At 42.6% G+C, this 21,214-nt stretch overlaps 1 protein-coding gene across 8 annotated transcripts in view; it reads right to left on the bottom strand.

The window, feature by feature from the left end:
* The window catches only part of PIR (pirin), a 158,448-nt gene that overhangs the window by 16,887 nt on the left and 120,347 nt on the right, over nt 1–21,214 (bottom strand). For 6 of the 8 annotated variants that reach the window (XM_072816638.1, XM_072816634.1, XM_072816636.1 and 3 more), the window contains 2 exons: nt 13,618–13,702; nt 1,267–1,311 (listed from right to left, as the gene is read on the bottom strand). In XM_072816638.1, the coding sequence (XP_072672739.1) occupies nt 1,267–1,311; nt 13,618–13,702 (130 nt within the window). The remainder of the gene's footprint in view (nt 1–1,266; nt 1,312–13,617; nt 13,703–21,214) is intronic. The other 2 variants (XM_072816640.1, XM_072816635.1) reach the window with 1 other exon arrangement.

The raw sequence follows: 21,214 nt of genomic DNA, 5'->3' as shown, positions 1-21,214 counted from the left end.
TAAAATCAAAATACATGGGTTTGTATTAGCATTATTTTCCTAAAGAGTAAATTGAGGCAGTTGAACTCTTTTTGGAGATTATAAAGAATGGTTTAAGTGGCTCTGGGTGTCACCTTCGAGTCCCAAGCAGATGTTACCAATAAGCCAGCTGTCGGGCCGTGTTACCCAGGAGGTGGCCGTGTTCAGGCCCCAGGAAGATAGTTCTTGCCACAGAGCTAAGGCCGCAGGGGTGTGGGCAGGGTGCCTACAGCATCTGTGACAGCAGTTTTCTGTCAGGAGACACTTGCCCGACACGAGTGCCACTTCCAGGAGGACGGGGAGGGTGGGAGGAGATGCAGCAGGAACCAGCCTGACCTGCAGGCTCCACTCTGCCACCACTGGCGGCTCCTCTGCGGCGGGGCTGGCTAAAAGGCTTAGACTGGAAAAGACAAGTCAGACAGTGTGGCTGCTGTGTTGTCACTGCACAGAGATTATGGAGTATGGCACGGGAAACGGTTTGAGGAGTCCTTGGTTTGGGGCCCCAGCCGACCAAGGCATAATCCTGGCAAGTTCAATAACTTTCTTTAGACTTGACTTTCCTTATCTATAAAATGACCATTGGGGCACCTGGGTGGCTCGGTGTTGAGCGTCTGCCTTCGGCTCAGGGCATGATCCCAGGGTCCTGGGATCAAGTCCCGCATCAGGCTCCCTGTGGGGAGCCTGCTTCTCCCTCTGCCTCTCTCTGTGTGTCTCTCATGAATAAATAAAATCTTTAGAAAAATGACTGTTGGTTGTGTCTCGAATATCCCTCCTAGACTAGACAACAAGAGACACATCAATGACCCTTAAAATAAGAGAAAACCAACTTTGAGATTTCTCAGCGGCACCTGGGACTGCAAACTCACCTCCTTCTACCTCCCAGAAGAGAGAGTCTTGCTCCCCTTAGCCCACTAGAGCTCCATCCCTTCATTGGCATGGAGGTCACCAACCTCTTAACAAGGTGTCAACCCAAGGGATCATGGCTGGACCTTACATCCGCACACAGGCCACAAGAAAATGGCAGCCATCGTGCCTGGTGTCCACATCCTCCTCCCTCACCGAACATGCTGGAAGCTGAGAGGTGCTCAGTCCTGGGCATACCAGGATGTACTAGGATGTAGAGAGGGCTGGTGCTGGCCGAAAGGTGGCTACTATTTGATTACATGAAAGGTTTCATCTTGCTTTCCCTCCCCTCACTAGTTTCAACTACAGCACAACTGAACTCAAAGCAACAGAGTCATCACTTACCAATATACACATTTCCAGATATGGTATAAATGAAGCTTGTCCATCCTGAAAAAGGACCAGCAACATTAAAAGGTTAGTGTCCATAATGCCCAAAGGAACAAAGCTATAATAATGATATGTTTAACAAAGATCTATGAGATATAAATATATCTAACAGGGGATCCCTGGGTGGCGCAGCGGTTTGGCGCCTGCCTTTGGCCCAGGGCGCGATCCTGGAGACCTGGGATCGAATCCCACATTGGGCTTCCGGTGCATGGAGCCTGCTTCTCCCTCTGCCTATGTCTCTGCCTCTCTCTCTTTCTCCCTCTGTGACTATCATAAATAAAAAAAAAATTTTTTTAAATAAATAAATAAATAAATATATCTAACAGATATGACAGATAAATTGAAATGAAATCCTTTATTTTCTCTTAGATATATATTTTAAAAATTTAACTTATGTGAGCTGTTTTATTTTTTTAAGATTTTATTTATTTATTCATTAGAGACACAGAGAGAGAGAGAGAGAGAGAGGGAGAGGCAGAGACACAGGGAAAGGGAGAAGCAGGCTCCCTGTAGGGAGCCCGATGTGGGACTCGGCCCCGGGGACTCCAGGATCACACCCTGGGTCGAAGGCAGGTGCTAAACCGCTGAGCCACCCGGGCGTCCCCTATGAGCTGTTTAATACACACACTCCCACTCCCACATGTGCACATGCATGGACACACATATACACGTACCCCTAAACTTAAGTGATTTGGCCCAGTATGTTTTAGAGCCACCCACGTAGGAGGTATACCAGTCACCTGGCTATACAGCTATATGCCAACAGCTGTCTTAACAAACTGTTCCCTCCCATTTTAACATCGTGCTGATAACTGCAACACCCCAATCTGGCTTATCTTCAGTTCATTGTGCCTCCAGGTAGTTTTAAGTGTGAAGAAAATGCTAGAAACACGCTTTTTCTTTACTTAGTTGTATTTTAGTCTCTAGTGAACTCACTCCTCTTCATCTATCCTAAAACAGAGCATCAGTACCAGGGATTTGGGGATGCATAATCTTTGGGGTACAAGTGGGGTTTGGATGGTCCGTGCTCTTCCTAGAGCTGTGTACACAGTTTTTCAAGTGTGTATACTTTTCTGTGAAGAGGGTACATAGCATTCACCAGACTCCTACTGTGACATGGGGGGCCAAGAGCTCAGAACCACAGACAACCTGCCACTTGCCCTCCCAATGCCAGGCAGCACTGGATTTCCATGGGTGTTTGTACCCACGGCCCAGAAGGGATGCTGCGGTGCCACTGGAAGACCTGAGTGCAGAAATGGCAAACTCAAAACAGAATCAGGACATCACCTGTGTGCCTTCAGTGGAAAAGGAGAGGATGCGGGATGGAATGCATAGTGGAGCTCAAGGTGGAAGGGCAGGGCCCAGACTGGAGTCCCTGTTGAGAGTTGACGTGGTGACACAGTGAACAAAACAAAGGCAGGCGTGGAAGGATCACGGAGGACCAAATACACTCTAGGGATGCAGGTGCGAAGACAGGTGGGGTGAAACACCCAAGAGAGAAGGTATGACTGATATCACTCGACATCAACCGAGTCTGGTTGAGAAAATCCAAAGGATGGCGAAGCAAACCAAGACCCTTGGGCAGATACCAGAAGAGGTTCACCCTCCCACCTTCCAAGCTTTCCTCTCTGGGATTTTTACCAGACTCAGTTTAAGGCCTCTGGAAGTAATTCCACTGGCTGACAGCTCACTCACACTTGTTCTCCCTTCTCTGTCTACCATCAGTGAACATCACGCACTCCCATGCCTGCGCTGTGGGCGGAGACACCCGCATGAAGAAGGCCCAGCTGGGGTGGACCAGTTGTGCAATCTGGGGGAGGAGGGTCGGGATGCTGCAAGCACAGGCCAACAACCCACAGCCCAGTTCCAGTGTCTTATCCGGGGGGTCCGGCTCTATGAAAGCGCTGCTCTCTCTCCTTTTGGATGGACGCTCAGCCGCCCCAGTCCTATGTAGCCCGATGTGCAACGAAACTCTGCGACAAAACCCCTTACCTCGCTGCTCCTTGAAAACATTCACCATGGGACATTGTTCACATTGATTTTTCAAAGTGCTAATGTCTTCGCCGTGTTGTTCGGATTATTAAAAAATGCACACACATCAATTTAAAACATATTCTAAGACTTGGAAGGGTGTAATCTCTAAACTGAAAATCTTTCCGTGATCTCCCTTCTCGGCCTGACATAAATATTGCTAGCAATTTGATATTTATGCTTTCAGTTTCTTTTTTGTTTTCGGCGCTATGTATCATTTGCTTAAAAGCTAGAACAAACTCAATGTTCTATTCCGAATACCTTTCCATGTCAAAACAGAGAAGTAACTCATCCTCGGGAAAGATTGCAAAGCATTCCATTGTAAGGACACGTCATAATTTACGTAACCAATCCCTTCTTCGTGCTTGAAAGGTACTAAAAAATTAATGGCTTCTGAGTTTGGAAAAAACCTCAGAGCTCTCAATTGCTCAACTGGGTTTTTAACTGGGATTACTCGGATTGTTCTAATCGCATTTCTCCTCCACCCTCTTTGCTTCATTTCTACTCACCCTCCAAAAAGAAAACTAGTCCACACACAATTTCCCTGGCTTGTTTTCTGTTTCAACTTATACATGATCCAGAAGGGTCAAACATTTGCTCAAAGGAATGGCCAAGTCCTTCTGCAAACCTGGACGTATTTTCAGCACTTTGGAGACAATCTCTGAGATGCTGGTTTGCTGTATTCCTGCAGTTGGTCTCACTAAAATAAATTCCTTTCTTGTTTCACCACTACTTCTTTCTCTGCCTTTGGATTTTGTCAGGGGTGAGCAGCCAAACCTGGTGCTCTTACACCCTTGTGCCCCAGCTAAAAACCTCGTTTAATTTACAGTGAAACAAGAGCTGGATTGTGTGAAGGCTTCCTATATGTTTAAGAACCACCACTTTTTATTGCAATTATTCCTCGTCTGTGAAGAGCAGGATTACATCAGCAAAGAGCTCTCTGGTCTCCTCATCCTTTTCTCCTGCCTCCCCACTCTGCCCAATTTTAAGTCCTGCACCAGGAATTGATACCATCCCCACATTTTTACTGTTGTCAGAGGTCACAGGCCCTACAGTTTCCTTTCTTCCACAAACACGGTCTCCAAGCTACTGGCTCTGTGCAGCTGGGAAGCTCTTCCCCTCCCTTGGGCCACGACAGAGCAAGTAAGTTGGGCTGGAGGTCTCACTTCACCTCTGGCCCTGGAAGACAGTTTAATCAGCAACACATGGAAGCCGGACCTCCTTTAGTCAAACATAAAAAATGTAAAGCTATGAACTATGCAAATCCTTTTCTGTGGCTTCTGCTCTCATATCCAGGGAGGTTGCCAATTCTTGCCAATGTCCCTAGTGGGAGCTTTTCTTGGCGACATTCCTTGCTTTAACCCAGCTTATTCTCCTGCTGCCTTAGCCGGAGAGTTCATTATTTCAATGAACTTTCCAGCTATTCCCTATACATGTGATGTGGGAACAAAAGCACAAGAAAAAAAATGTCCTTACTGCCTACAGCCCACTGACAAGTCCCTGAAACAGGCAGAGTGACCTTCCTCTAGGGACTCAGCTGCCCATATGTTAAGACCTTGCTAAGGGGTAAGAGGCAATCTTAGCCCGACCACCACTGGGATCCTGGAAGTCTATTTTAACATAAACATTCCTTTGGAAACTTCCCTTTTCTCTACTCTCCAAGATATATGTTGGCAATCATGCCCCACGCATATGGCCCACTGATGCATATCTGAAGGGTCTCAGGACTGAGTTTTTACTAGACAGTATTAAATGACCTTTCCCTAATAATAGCCAGCCCACTCATGGTTCTGGAAACCTTGCTTCCAAAATTCCTGAGATACTCACACTGTCCCTGAGCCCCTCCCAACTTGAGAGTATATAATGAACCGCTCCTCATGACCCCAGCATAGCTCTTTCTGCCCGCGGGTCCTGTCCCCGTGCTTTAGTAAAACCACCTTTTTGCACTGAAGGGACCTCAAGAATTCTTTCTTGGCCCTCGGCTCCGAACCCCACCACTTCAAACCACATCACTCACGACACTTCCCCTACCTTCCATGCCCCTAAGTTCATCTTGGGCAGGCAGCTCCCTCACCATGGATTTCACGCCTGCAGACCTGGGATGGGAGGCAGACCCACCTCAGGCTCAGGTCACGATCCTACAGTCCTAGGGTCCTGTTGGCTCCCTGCTCAATGGGGAGTCAGCTTCTCCCTCTCCCTCTGCCTGCCACTTCCCCTGCTTATGCTTGCTCTCGCTCTCTCTCTCTGTAAAATAAATAGATAGGGGGAGGGAGGGAGGGAGGAAGAGAGAGAGCGAGAAAGAATCCCCTGGAAGCTTTCTGGTCTTTATAGACTAAGCCTACAGTGAAGTTTTCCTACCACTGAGATATATTAATGTGACCATTTTTAACTAAAATAATACATGTTACGGGATGCCTGGGTGGCTCAGCGGTTGGGTGCCTGCCTTCAACTCAGGACGTGATCCCAGGATCTGGGATTGAGTCCCGCATCGGGCTCCCTGCAGGGAGCCTGTTTTTCCCTCTGCCTATGTCTCTGCCTCTGTCTCTGTCTCTGTCTCTCTCTCTCTCTCTCTCTCTCTCTCTCGGTCTGTGTCTCTCATGAATAAATAAATAAATCTTTTTAAAAAATACATGTTACTATTATTTCTTAGCTTTATTTGGACACACTCTTCTCATCTTCAAATATACAGTGCTCACAATTGGTTTTTAATTGCTCAGAAAAATTCAGAAAACATTTCAAATATGTAGTTATAATCATAAAATTATACTGAGGGCTGCAAAATAGAAATCACTTTAGGCCTATGAACTTAGATTAATGGCAAGACAAGTGGGAACCCAAATATATAGAACTTTAAGGATTAAATAAAGGTTCAGAAAGCAATAGAAACCTGAAAGAAGCAGAGAATGCCCTAAGATGATCAAAGGGCATATTTTGGCACCTGTTTTAAGAGGGAAAATATTTTTAAAAAAACTTTTATTGGGGGGGGCAGAGGGAAAGGGAGAAAGAATCTTAGGCTCCACACCCAGCATGGAGCTTGATCTCAGGACCCGGAGATCATAACCTGAGCCGAAACCGAGAGTCTGGTGCTTAACCTACTAAGCCATCCAGGCACCCCCAAGAGAAAAAAGATTTTTAAGGAGGACCTGAAACTATGAAAAAAGAAAAAAAACCTGTCAAAGTTGAAATGTGTTTAAATTCTTCGAATGATTTATTACTTTACATTAACTATGAATTTAATTTGTTCTCTTCTAAAAACGATATATTGGAAAAACAATACAATTTTCAAACTGGGGAGATGCATTTGAAAATTTTCAAAACTTGGTTTTTTCCTTAACCTATCTGCAGAGTCTTGGATTGATTTACCAATATGCCTGAGGTACTACTGATGGGGGTGCTGGTGAGCGAAGGCCCCCTCATTCATCTGGACCTTAGTAGTTAAGAGTCACAGCGCAAGTGCAACCGTGTAAGTTAGACTCTCATCCCAACACTCCCTCGCTCGTTGACCTTGAGTAAGTTGAGGTCAAGTAAGTAACTTCTTTGTCCCTCAGCTTCCTCATCTGAAAAATAGAATAATCAGTCCTTACCTCACTGTAGGGGTTAATATAAGGGAAGTACTTAGAGCAATTTCTGGCAAACGATAAGCACTTAATATTGTTAGCTATAATTATTGTTATTACTACAGGATGATTCAGTGAAGTCCGAGCCCCCCAAAATGTTCATGATATTCCCTATGATGGATTTGTGCTATTTTATTTTCTCTTTTCGAAAACCACATTTGTAAACAATGCAATTGCACCTCACTACATAGGAAACTCGACTGCAGGGGTAGATATATCAATACAGAAGGCAAAACAACAAAGCATCTATAATAGAACATTTTCATGATCTTGAGCTGAGAGGGTTTATTAATAAAGAAGCCACAGAAAGCACTCACTAGCCTTTAAGGTACAGATCGATACATTTAGGAATTTTTATTTATTAATGGATAGAAAAATATAATAGTACACAGAAGAGTGAAACAGAAGGCCAAGGGGAGGAGATATTTGCACCACAAACAACTGACAATGACAAGCACCCACAATATAGAAAGAGCTCCTACAAATCAGTATGAAAAAGATTGACAACCCAGCCAAAGGAAAATATGAAGCTTCTCCCTGGTTAATTTTATGTTCAGGCTCTGGTTCATGGTCATCACTGCTCTCAAGACTTACTAACATCCATCACTGTGGTGAGTATATCCTAAGGACGAGGGGCTCGGTGATTGACTTAATGTTCTACTGGTAAGTAGAGAGCTTGGCAAAAAATAGCCATGAATTAAATCATGTTTTCTGCGTAGTGAACAAAATCAGCCTTTGTTCTATGAAAACCCCTGAAAATCTAAGATTCCACATGAATCATTCATGTTTGGGGCATTCTCCCTTCAAAAGTAGCTAATGACTGTGAAGAGACATTTAGGCAGGGACTCTGAGGAGAATTCACCATGGCTTCCCTTCCATTTTTCAAAAAAAAAAAAAAAAAAACACTACATTTTTGAGTCACTGATCATATGGAAAACGTACTGCACTTTGACTCAAGATCATAAGCTTGGCAAGCTGACTTGAAGACACCCAGTGCCTCCTGGCATTCATGCCCTGTGCAACCTTCTCTTCTCTGAGCGCAGGCTGCACCTATTGGCCTGGCTCTAACCAGCAGAATCAGCGAAACTAATGGGCTGTCACTTCTGATACTGGGTTACATAAAGACTCTGGCTTCCATTTGCTCACTCTTTCTTTTCCTCTCTCACTTGTAAGCTTTTGATAAAGCCAGAGGCCGTGTTGTGAGCTGTCCTATGGAGAGGCCCATGTGACAAGGAAGTAAAGGTGGACTGCAGCCAACACGTCTCAGAAACTGAGTGCTGTCACCAACCACACGGGTGTGGGCTTGGAAGCGTATCCTTCGCAGTCAAGCTCTGGGATTGCTGGGACTCCGCTGACACCTGAATCACAGCCTTGTAAGAGTCCCTGAGTCAGAGACCACAGTTAAACCATGAGATAACAAATGTTATCTTATAAGCCACTACACTTGGGAGTAATTTGTTATACAGGAACATAGATAAGTAATACAATAAGATTTATTTAAACATAACCCAATGGGATTTACTGAGTAGTTACTGTATACACAGCATTAAAATCTAATTTTTAAAAAAGATTTATCTGAGAGTGAGAGCAGGGGGGAGGGGAGGGGAAGAGGGAGAGGGGAGAGAGAATCCCAAGCAGACTCCACGCTGAGCACGGAGCCCTGAGATCACGACCTGAGCTGAATCCAAGAGCCAGACGCTTAACTGACTATACCACCCAGGAGCCCCTAAGATCTACTTTTTAGAAAAGTGTTTTGAAGCATTCGTTCCTATTTCCCCCCCAGTTTTACTGGGATGTAATTGACAGGGCTCCTTCCTGGTTTTTTTTCCTCCCACAGAAGCAAAAATACATTGACAATATTTAAGAGAATGAATTCTCTTAAAGTTTCCTATTGCTGCTGTAACAAATCACCACAAACTTGGTGGCTTAAAGCAACACAAACCGTTATCTCATAGTTGTGGAGGTCTAAAGTCCAAAAATGGGTCTTGAGGGTCTACAATCAAGGTATCAGCAGGGCAGTCTTCCTTCTAGAGGCTCTAGGGGAGAATGCATTTCCTTGCCTTTTCTAACGTCTAGAGATTGCCTCCATTCCTTGGCATGAGGCCCCCTCCCATTTTCAAAACTAGCAACTACATCACCTGGACCTGCGCTTCTATTGGTCTTTCACTCTGCTCTCGCCGCCTCCTCCATTTACACAGATCCTTTGATTATACTGGGGCCACCTGGACTATCCAGGCCACTCTCCCCATCTCAAGATCCTTAACCTAATCACATCTGCAACATCCCCTTTACCACGGAAAGTAACATATTCCCGGGTCCCAAGGATTAAGGCTGTGGACATCTTTGTGGCGCCACTATTCTGCTTACCACAGAAGGGTAGGCTATAGGTCCTCTAAAGACATCTTTTGGATTGATGTACATACAGCAAAGAAAATTAAATGTTGGGGAAGCAAAAGAACACAAAATTAAGTGTTTCCATACCATAACCACCCTCCACTTTTAACATTCCAGATCATGATTTATTTATTTTTTAAAGATTTTATTTATTCATGAGAAACAGAGAGAGAGACAGACAGAGACACAGGCAGAGGGAGAAGCAGGCTCCATGCAGGGAGCCTGACATGGGACTCGATCCCGGGTCTTCAGGATCACGCCCTGCGCTGAAGGTGGCGCTAAACTGATGAGCCACCCAGGCTGTCCCCAGATCATGCTTTAAATACCTAGTGGCAGAGTCACTGTGAAGGAAGACTGGGAGCGAGAGAGTGGCTGTTCAGAGCCAAACTTCAATGGAGTCCGAAGATAAAGGGGACATGAGGACCAGAAGGCCCAGGTTTCTGGGGACAGATCGATCCTACCCTAGAAATACAGATTTAGGTCTTCTCAGTGAATGATAACAGTATTATCTGCATGTCAGTTTTCAGCAAGGAAGATCAAACTGCTTGTAAGAGATGGTCAAAGTCTCGGCAACAACAACAACAACAAAAAAAAAAAAAACCAAAAAAAAAAAAAAAACAACAACCCAAACCAAAAACAACTACTTATTCCCATTTTAGCCAAGAGCTAACATGAAATACGTGTGGCCGATGTTAAAGGAATCTGGTACTGTCAGAGACTTGACAAATTGGATTCTTTGTAAGTGATGCACTGTCCAGGCTTGGTTCCTGATATCAGCTCCCTTCCAAATCATCACTGCATGAAACATCTGTTTTCTGCAGGATTAGCCCAACTCCACAGAAATATGTCTTAACCAAAGGAAAGACAGAGATGGTAAAAACAATTCTCATACAATTTATGGGAAAGAATTCATATAAAACCTAGTCTGATTCATGAGAAATGTTTCTGATCACCTTAACTCGATTTCCTTGGGAAATACATATTTCCCTGGTAGCAGGGATGTGATAGTAGCGCTGTATGCCTCTATTTCTATCCCACTGCTTTGGTAATGATACAACGATGTCAACATTAGATCATCAAAATCACAAAGCTTATGCCAAAAGCCAAACATAACCCAGACATCCATGTCAAATCCCCTTACCATGAGTAACAAAACACTCAAGATATTATAAACAAAACATGTCCAGGACCCAGCCAATGACAAACACATTTTAAGAAATATTGATGCAGCAAAGCACCCAAATAAAATGAATTTAAACAGTCTTCGGGTTTTATAATGGAATTTGACCTGGAAAGGTGGTTAAAAAAAAAAAAGGATAAAAGGTGACCTTGACTTGAATGACTTGATAATAAAATTTATGCAGCATAATTTCACCAGCCAATATGGCTGATTATAGGCAGCCAGAACTATCAAGCTTGTAAACAATAAGTGCTTTATGATACCTGAACTACATTGTTTGTCTGGTACTGGAAAGACACACCTCGAACTTTGGATTTGTCACTGAATGTAATGAAAACAGAGACAAGCATGTGTGTGTGTGTGAGAGAGAGAGAGAGAGAGAGGGAGGGAGAGAGGGAGAGAGAGAGTGGGAGAAAGAGAGACAGGCAGACAGAGACACTGAGAAAAAGAGGATACACTATAATTAGAAGTGGTGTCCTGGAAAAGACAGGTTCTTCGGTTTCATAGCTGGGTTTATAACAGACCTGCTCCAAGTGGGTTTATACTGATTCAGTGATAAACATGCATTTCTAAGCTACTGGCTTTTGCATCCCTCCAGAAATGTTTTTGAAAACAAATCTCAGATATACAATTTATAATGACAAAAAAAAAACAGAAGGAGAGCCTTTTAAAGTGACATATATACATTCTCTCATGAGGCAATATAGAGTAGTGACTAAGGGTAGGACAAAACTTAACATGAACCATCCACTTAGTGGGGTCATGGAGAAACTGGTGCTCTCAGATGCTCCTGATGGAAAGGACGATTGTGTTTCTGAATTGCAGCCTGGCGATGTGTTTTAAAATTAAACATGCATATACCTTGTGACCATCCCTGGAAACCTACCGCATCAAAATAAGTGCCTGTATGGAAGGACATGTGCATACGGATGTTTATCACAGACCAGTGTGCAGTGGCCAGGCACCAGGTACAGAGGGAGTGCCTGTATGGGTCAACCCATAGCACAGTAGACCGCCGTTACCACCATTATCACCACAGCCAAGAGAAAGAGACTCATAAGAACAAACTAGTGGTTGCTAAAGAGGAGGAGGATGGGGAGATAGGTGAAGGGGACTAAGATATACAATCTTCCAGTTATAAAATAAACAAGTCATAGGGATGAAAAGCACAGCATCGGGAATAGAGTCAACAATAACACTGGAAAAACTCTGTGGTGACAGGCGGTGAGGACGCTTACTGTGGTGAGCGTACCGTAACGTACATAACTGTAGGAACACTATGTTGTACGCCTGAAACTAAGATAATATTATATGTCAACTCTATTTCAATTACAAATTTTAAAAATTAAGTCAAAGAATAAAGAGCCATACGAGCAGATTGGGAAAGAGTTCCATGAGGAATTGTTGGTCAAAAAAGATGCATGAATGTATTTATCGTATGATTCCATTTTGGTAAAATGGTGAAAAAATAGCCCTGTGTATGTATACATTTGCATGCACATATATGTCAGTGTAGAATAGTGGGTGTAGGGGAAAACACAGCAAGACCTAATGTGAGTATATATCTAGGATAGATCCTAGAGCTGGGATATATAGGGAAGATACCGGAAGGAACTGGAGGGAAGAAAACTCAAAAATATAAGTAAAAAGCACTGCACTTAAGGTTAAAGCATATGCACTTTCTTGGGCGTCTGGCTGGCTCAGTCAGAAAAGCATGGGACTCTTGATCTTGGGGTTGTGAGTTCGAGACCCACGTTGGGTATAGAGGTTACTTAAAAATAAAATCTGGGCAGCCCGGGAGGCTCAGGGCAGCCCAGGTGGCTCAGCGGTTTAGCGCCGCCTTCGGCCCAGGGCCTGATCCTGGAGACCCGGGATCAAATCCCACGTCGGGCTCCCTGCATGGAGCCTGCTTCTCCCTCTGCCTGTGTCTCTGCCTCTCTCTCCTTCTGTGTCTCTCATGAATAAATAAAATCTTTTAAAAAATAAAAATAAAATCTATATTTTAAAAAAGCATGTATGCTTTCACACTTGCTGTTATAAAAGTTGTGTATAAGAGTAGGCATATGTTTAAGTGGATAAATCTAAAAAGTTTTTCTGTACCTAAAAATAACCAGTACCACAAAACCAAAGAAGAAAATAATGGATCCAAGGTGAATGCCTAATGACCTCAGATGCAACCAGTTTTAAAAATAAAATTGGGTTGGGACGCCCAGGTGGCTCAGCAGTTAAGCACCTGCCTTTGGCCCAGGGTGTGATCCTGGAATCCCAGGATCGAGTCCCACGTCAGGCTCCCTGCATGGAGCCTGCTTCTCCCTCTGCCTGTGTGTGTGTCTCTCTCTCTCTCTCACACACACAAATAAATAAAATCTTAAAAATAAAATAAAATAGGCCTTGGGGCACCTGCGTGGCTCAGTCAGTCGAGCATCCAACTCTTGGTTTTAACTCGGGTTTGTGAGATCAAGCCCTGAAAGGGGCTCTACCCTTGGCGGGGAGTCTGCTTGGGATTTTCCCTCTCCCTCTCGCCCTCCTCCTGCTTGTGCTCTCTCTCCAAATAAATAAAACCTTTAAATAAACAAATGAAATTGGCATTAAACACCTGGGAGTATTGTAATTATTCTTTGAATTTAAAAGTCAACTCTAGGGTAAGTCAGTCATCCGTAACAACACCTTTATCGAGAGATATCTACAGCTCAATGAGCACCTGTTCACAAGCGATGAGGTTGAAATCTGCCTCCAGGAACACTTTGAATCCCCACTGGCTAGGAAATCAGGAGACGGGGATAAAAGTCCTGCCTTGCCCAGCAAGTCTTGATGACGCCTTGACCAAGTAACTAATCTGTAGAGTCTCAGTGTTTACACCTGTAAAAGGGGGCGGGGGGTGCAGACAGTCTGGCCCTAACATTCTATGAATTCCACATGATCTTTGCTTGAAAAGCTCCAGCAATATTTGCCAAATGTACTTACACCCAAACAAAGTCTATCATAGCATTTCGTGCTGGGGTTCAGAAATGAGCACATTTCAGAGAAAGTGGTCCCTTGTTTTCGTTTTTGATTCTGATGATGAAACCCCAGAAGCCATCATACCTTTAGGAATAGGCTGGGAATGCTTGGCTCCTTGGTCCAATTTGAAGTCCAAATATAAGGTTGGTGTGCGCGTGTAAATCTTAGACTGAAAAGGAAAAGGAAACCATTAGCCTCTTTTCCAAAAATAAAGTTCTTCTTCACTTCAGCTGGGCCCTTCTCTGATGAGCGTCGGGCCCGGATGATTATATTACCGGTTCCTCCTTCACAAGTGCTGTTAAAGCAAGGGACTGGGCTACCATACATCCCCCTCTTAAGACCTTGGTCTAAAAGTTAACCCTCCTAGCTTTACAACATGGTTGACAAACTAATTTCAGGATGACAGCTGTCTCCCTATAACCACATCTCAAATACAGTCTGAGGTGAATAGTTTGTCAGCCAAGAGTTGCTCCAGCTTGCTCACTTCTAGGCTTCTACTTGATATAGTAGGTTATCTCATATCCCCATGTATGCTTCTTCCCCAGGTCTCAATAAGGCCATGTCCATTTAAAAAAAAATTAGGTGGCCAGTAAATATTTTTATTTGTTCTAACTTGGCCCTTTTGGGAATAAAAAAAAAAAAGGTTGTTTACCACCACTAGCTTGAAGAAAAAGCCACAACTCCGAATGTGAGAAAAGCAAACTTCTGTGGGACTCTGCACTGTAAACAGTGGCTCTGATTCCATCAACAGCTAAGCAGAGTTTGTAATCCACTATGATACCATTTTGAATCACTGGCACAGTCCAAGATCCAAGGGATTATCACTGTTGCTATGAACTTTATGTCTCATTTATCACAAAGCCCCAGCGGTTCTGTTTGACTTTTTAAAAACTGCAAATACACACAAAAATGAAAAAGCACACAACACCAAATTTGGCAAGGATGTGGAATAACTTTCATACACTACTGGTGGGACTAGCCCTTGGTATAAACACTGCAAAAAACTGCTTGGCAGTATGCAGGACAGATGAATATATGCATTACCTATGACCCCAGCGTTCCATACATACGTGGATCCCCAAAAGAAGTGTTCACCTAAAGACAAGAACTTGAATCTTGATATCACTTGATAGTGATACTGTCAGTAACAGCAGAAAAAATGGAACTATTCCAGCTATCTTTAATGATAGAAGGGATAAGTGAGTTGTAATCTACTTACACAATGAAATACTATGCGGCAAGGAGAATGAATGAACCCAACTATATACAACACCTCAGAGGAATCTCACAATCATACTACTAAGCAAATGAAGGCAGACACAGAATATCATAGACCGTATTATTCCATTTCTCTGAAGTTCAAAATAAGGTAAAACTAATCTATGATGTCAGAAGTCAGAAAAGTGGTTACCTTGGGAAGCTTAGGAGCTGGAATGGGTTAAAAAGGAGATATCTGAGGCCAAACAATGTCTGTCTCTAGACCTGGATTCTGGTTTTATGGGTGTGTTCACTGGGTGAAAATTTTCTGATCTGTACACTTGATTTATGTACTTGTCTGTGTCTATATTTTAGCAAAAAGCTTACATTCATTAAAAACATTCATGTGTCAATAGACCAAAAGAGAGGCTCCAGAGCCCACAGTTATTTACTATCCTTGATAAAGGCATCATTTTGCAGAGAATAATTTTATAAATACTACAAGGATATGGACATTTCACCCAGGGCCAACCCACAGTGCCTGTCACATAGTAGGTAGTCAATAAATATTTATTGACTGATTTTCATAATGGAAAAATCCCATGCACAGTAATACATTTATTTACAGTATACATAGGGTATTACTCATCGGTATCTTTACTTACCCTTAGCAAAATGCCTCTCTTCAGGATAGGTGTTTTGGTATGGTCAGAGTGTGTGTCTGTACATTAAATTTTGGAATAAGGAACTGTAAATAATGTAAATAATATGAATATCTCATTTTTGAAGCTTTGGGTTTTAAAAGGTCTGGTAGGTGGTTTTATGTGGCTTAGAAGGCCACGCTGCATCAATGTAGCTTCAAAGACTGCAAAAGCAAATTCCCCTGTGCATACATAAATGAAACCAGAAAGACTTACAGCATTGAATGCAACCCAAGGCCATACATTCACAATCAATCTGAAGATGTTGAACCATACATAAAACAAGGGCAGCACCCATGGGACACGGGATCTAATTCTCTACGATCCTTAGGTGTGTATGGCACCATCTGGAAAGGATTTGGTTTTGCTTGATGAAGTCTCCTAAAATTACCTCTAAAAAGATCAAGGGTAGGGGCGCCTGGCTGGCTCAGTCGGGGGAGCATGTGATTCTTGATCTCGGGGTCGTGAGTTCGAGCCCCACGTTGAAGGTAGCGGTTACTTAAAAATAAATAAATAAGATAAAAAGATCAAGGGTAAACTTCACATAGTGATGATTCGTCTGCCTGGACAGTATTTGGTTCTCTTCTAGAAAAAGAATCCCTGTTAAGTGTCTTTCCTAACTTCTGTCTCAGTAGCAGATGCAGTATCCCTGCCTACTGCAAAGAGCTTTAATCACAGAGGCCCCTGGATTAATTTTTACTAGAATTCTCCAACAACGTAGTCATTAAAAATACTCTTGAACTGGAAATGGGAAGGCACCGATGCTAGCATTGCTTTTCCCGTTGACTAACAAAGCACGTATCTTCTACTGGGCTTAATTCACTCATCTGAAAAATCTCATGATAGGACCCACTGATTTTTAAATTCATGCATGGTTCTAAAATTCTGAGTCAGAAAATTAATGTTTTCCTCCACATCCTAATTTTGAAAGTTCCCTTCTGATTCTCAGACTAGAGCTGTTAAGAAGGGAGCATGTGTCTGGAGCAAAGAAGAGCGCCTAGAGCTGTGGGGAGCTACAGGTTACCTTGCTCTAGCCTTGCCCTCCTGGCAAGCTCTTTCTCTGTTCTTAAAGATTTTATTTACTTACGAGAGAGAGAGAGAGAGAGTCAGAGACATAGGCAGGCTCCACGCAGGGAGCCCAACGTGGGACTCGATCCAGGGTCTCCAGGATCACGCCCTGGGCCGAAGGCAGGCGCCAAACCGCTGCGCCACCCAGGCTGCCCTCTTTCTCTTTTCTTCCTGCCTCGAGCTTCTCAACCTCATCCAAAAATTAGTAACCTATCTCACAAGACCGCCACTACGCAGACCCACATGTGCGCACATAAACACACACAAAATTCTGCATTTACAAAAATCTAACCAGAAACCAGTGAGACACATTAGAAAGCCACAAATATATCCTATCATCTTACAGTGTGAAAAGGGCTAAAGGGAAATTTTTAATTCCTTCTGAAAGTGTTTTTCACACCAATAGCCTAAAAGAGAATCCCAATTCTAATACCCTTTCTTGTACTGAAAATGGGAGCGCTGAAAGTTTTAATATAACACATGTCTTGAATAATCAACTACCCCAAACCTACATGTATATTGTTCCATTTCATTCAAGCCGTGATGAGATAAAATCAATTTGGAAGCTGTTCCTATGAGCGAATGTGTGTGTGTGTGTGTGTGTGTGTGTGTGTGTGTAGGTGCATATATATGTGTCACATACACAGTTTTTTAAAAGATTTTAATTTTGATCTTCCACAGTAACTCTGTTGAAATGGAAAATGTAAATTATGTTCATTTAACTCAAAGATAATGCCAGCCTTGAATGCACTGTGAGCAAACCTAGATTTAATTTTTCTATTACACACACTGCTGATTTGCACCCATAAAGAAAGATCACCATTAGGACATTCTTTTCTGTGCTCCGCTTTGTTTATTTTTGTGCATAGTATCAAACTATTAATGTGGTCCTCGAAACAGAATGAGAATTCAATGACACAAATCATTCCTTTTTGGTTAAAACTCAGCTATCAATGTATATGTGTTTCCACAGGATTAAAATAAATCAGCCCATGGCAACCTAAAATAAAATATTATTCTACTAATCCATTTCAGCACGAACTGAACGAACGCACTTAAAGTCCATCAGTGAAATTGTTTTCTTTTTTCCTTTTCCCTGTTTTGGTCCTGATCAATACTGCCTGCACAGGTACTAAAATCCGAGGCCATTCCTCTTTCGTCTTTCTTCTCATTTCCTACTTCTGTTCAAAGTATTTGCGAAACTTATCTTTAAAGGTTTTAGTCTGCATTTGAAAAATCCAATCGCTTAAAATCTTAGGCTTCAAATAGGCAGGCAAAGCTTCCAGGAGGTAACGTGAAACTCTTCAGGAGAGGTTATGGGTAATTTCTGGCTAACCTACAACAACAGGGGTTCTACAGAATCCAGACGAGCCTTGTCCCTCTTTCTCTATAAATGTCAGAATTAAGCCTCTAATGAACCTAACACACCACTCCAGTAATGCCTGCGATACAAGCAAGACCAAACAAGGGCTACAAAACCACTTCCTTCCGAACCCCAGCTACCTTCATCTTAGAGCCTTCAAAGGCTTCCTGCTTACCCTGCTCTTGGTGTGCTACCCTTGTCAGGCTGGCTTCCTGACTCTGCTTTTATTCGTAAATGTGATCCTAATTAAGGAGATGAAATCACTTCCACATGGAAGCCATGTGGCCTAAAAAGCCTTCCCGCGAAAAAGAAGAGAGCACATTGTGCTGGTTGCTGTGCGTGAGCATGGCGCACGCAGGAGGTCTCTAATTTCGCCTCTGCTCCCTTCACACAGAACTGCCATCCACTAATCGCTGAATGCTGCTAATTTTGCCACCATGCTGGCTTTCCCTGAAAGCAAGTGGCAGCAATTTGTCACATGTCAGGGCTGTAATAAATGCATTCCCATTTCTCTGTGGGAAGGATTTCCAAAATCTTTTACGACTTGTTTTTTCAGGAAATGCACTCAAGTGCTCAATCTTACTATATGTTGCTTAAGCAAATTCCTCTAAGTAACCGTGAGTGCAAACTCTCAATACTCTAGAAGAGAAATAAACAATTTCCACCTGTTCTGGAACCCTCACCCTCATGTTGGATCATCCCCCTACTGTTGGATATTATGTCTTAGGGTTTGTTTGGGTCTTCTTTTTTTTTTTTTTTCATCATTGCTAACTTCTGATAAATATCTTTGTACGTAAATCTTTTTTAAATTTAAATTTTAGTTATTGAACATACAGTGCCATATTGGTTTCTGGAGTGGAATTCAGTGATTCATCACTTACATACAACACCCAGTGCGCATCACAAGTGCCCTCCTTGATCCCCATCACCCACACACCTCTTTCCATCCCATTCGTTCTCTGTTGTTAAGTATCTCTTATGGTTTATTTCCCTCTCTTTTCTTTTCCACCTTCCCATATGCTCATCAGTTTTCTTTCTTAAATTCCACATATGAGTGAGATCATATGGTATTTGTCTTTCTCTGACTTATTTGGCTTAGCATAATACATTCTAGATTCATCCACGTCACTGCAAATGGCAAGATTTCGTTCTTTTTGATGACTGAGTGATATTCCAGTGTGTGTGTGTGTGTGTGTGTGAGTGCACGTGCACTACATCTTCCCTATCAGTTGATGGGACATTTGGGCTCTCTCCATAGCTTGGCTATTGTTGATAACACTGCTATGAACATTGGGGTGCATGTACCCCTTTGTATTTTTTTATCCTTTGGGTGAATACCCAGCAGTGCAACCATCAGATCATAGGGTAGTTCTATTTTTAACTTTTTGAGGAACCTCCACACTGTTCTCCAGAGTGGCTGCACCAGTTTGCATTCCCACAAACAGTGCAAGAGGGTTCCCCCTTTTCCACATCCTCACCAACACCTGTTGTTTCTTGTGTTGTTAAATTCAGCCATTCTGACCAGCGTGAGCTGGTAGGTATCTCATTGTGGTTTTGATTTGTATTTTCCTGATGATGAGTGATGCTGAGCATCTTTTTATGTGTCTGTTAGCCATCCGGATGTCTTCTTTGGACAAATGTCTGATCATGTCTTCTGCCCATTTTTAATTGGATTACTTGTTTTTCGGGTGTTGAGTTGTGTAAGTTCTTTATATTTTGGATACTAACCCTTTACTGAATATGTCATTTGCAAATATCTTCTATTCTACAGGCTGCTTTTTAGTTCTGTTGATTGTTTCCTTTGCTGGGCAGAAGCTTTTTATCTTGATCAGGTCCCAATAGTTCATTTTTGCTTTTGTTTCCCTTGCCTCTGGCGACGGGTCTAGTAAGAAGTTATGGCTAAGGTCAAAGAGGTTGGTGCCTGTGTCCTCCTCTAGGATTTTGATGGTTTCTTGTCTCACATTTAGGACTTTCATCCATTTTGAATTTATTTTGTGTAGGGTGTAAGAAAGTGGTTCAGTTTCATTCTTCTGCATGTGGCTGTCCAGTTTTTCCAACACCATTTGTTGAAGAGACTTTTTTCCATTGGATGTTCTTTCCTGCTTTCTCGGACATTGGTTGACCATATAGTTGTGAGTCCACTTCTGGGTTTTCTATTCTGTTCCACTGATCTTTGTGTCTGTGTTTGTGCCAGTACCATACTGTTTTGATGACTACAGCTTTGTAATATATCTTGAAATCCGGAATCATGATGCCTCCAGTTTTTTTCTTTTTCAGTATTGCTGTGGCTATTTGGTGTCTTTTGTGGTTTCCTACCAATTTTAGGATTGTTTGTTCTAGTTCTGTGAAAAGTGCTGGTGGTATTGATACATTAAATGTGTAGATTGCTTTGGGTACTACAGACATTTTAACAGGTTTATTCTTTCAATCCATGAGCATGGAATGCTTTTCCATTTCTTTGTGTCCTCTTCAACTTCTTTCATAAGTGTTCTATAGTTTTCAGAGTACAGATCTTTCACCTCTTTAGTTAGGTTTATTCCTAGGTATCTTATTATTTTTGGTACAATTGTAAACGGAATCGATTCCCTGATATCTTTTCCTGCTGCTTGTTATTGGTGTATAGACCTGCCACAGATTTCTGCACATTGATTTTATATCCTGTGACTTTGCTGAATTCATGTATTAGTTCTAGCAAATTTTTGGTGGAGTCTTTCAGGTTTTCTACATAGAGTATCATGTCATCCGGAAATAGTGAAGTCTGACTTCCTCCTTGCCAATTTGGATGCCTTTTATTTCTTTTGCTGTCTGACTGCTGAAGCTCAGACTTCCAGTACTATGTTAAATAGTAATGGTAGGAGTGGACATCCTTGTCTTGTTCCTGACCACAGGGTAAAAGCTCTCAGGTTTTCCCCACTGAGGGTGGTATTATCTGTGGTCTTTCGTATACATCCTTTATGATATTGAGGTAAGTTCCCTCTATCCCCTTGTTAAGGATTTTATCAAAAAAGGATGCTGTATTTTGTCAAATTCTCTTTCTGCATCTATTGAGAGGATCCTATTGTTCTCATCCTTTCTTTTACTAATGTGGTATATCACGTTGATTGATTTGTGAATATTGAACCATGCCTGCAGGCCAGGAATAAACCTCTCACTTGATCATGGTGAATACTTCTTTTAATGTACTGTTGAATTCTATTTGCTAGTATTTTTTAAAGATTTTATTTATGATTCATGAGAGACACAGAGAGAGGCAGAGACATAGGCAGAGAGAGAAGCAGGCTCCCCAGGGGGAGCCCAATGCGGGACTCGATCCCCGGACGCTGGGATCATGACCTAAGCCAAAGGCAGACGC

Source organism: Canis lupus, chromosome X, assembly GCF_048164855.1.
Source record: "Canis lupus baileyi chromosome X, mCanLup2.hap1, whole genome shotgun sequence".
NCBI lineage: Eukaryota > Metazoa > Chordata > Mammalia > Carnivora > Canidae > Canis > Canis lupus.
Note: the sequence above shows the minus strand (reverse complement) of the source record. Positions and strands in the feature narration are given on the sequence as shown.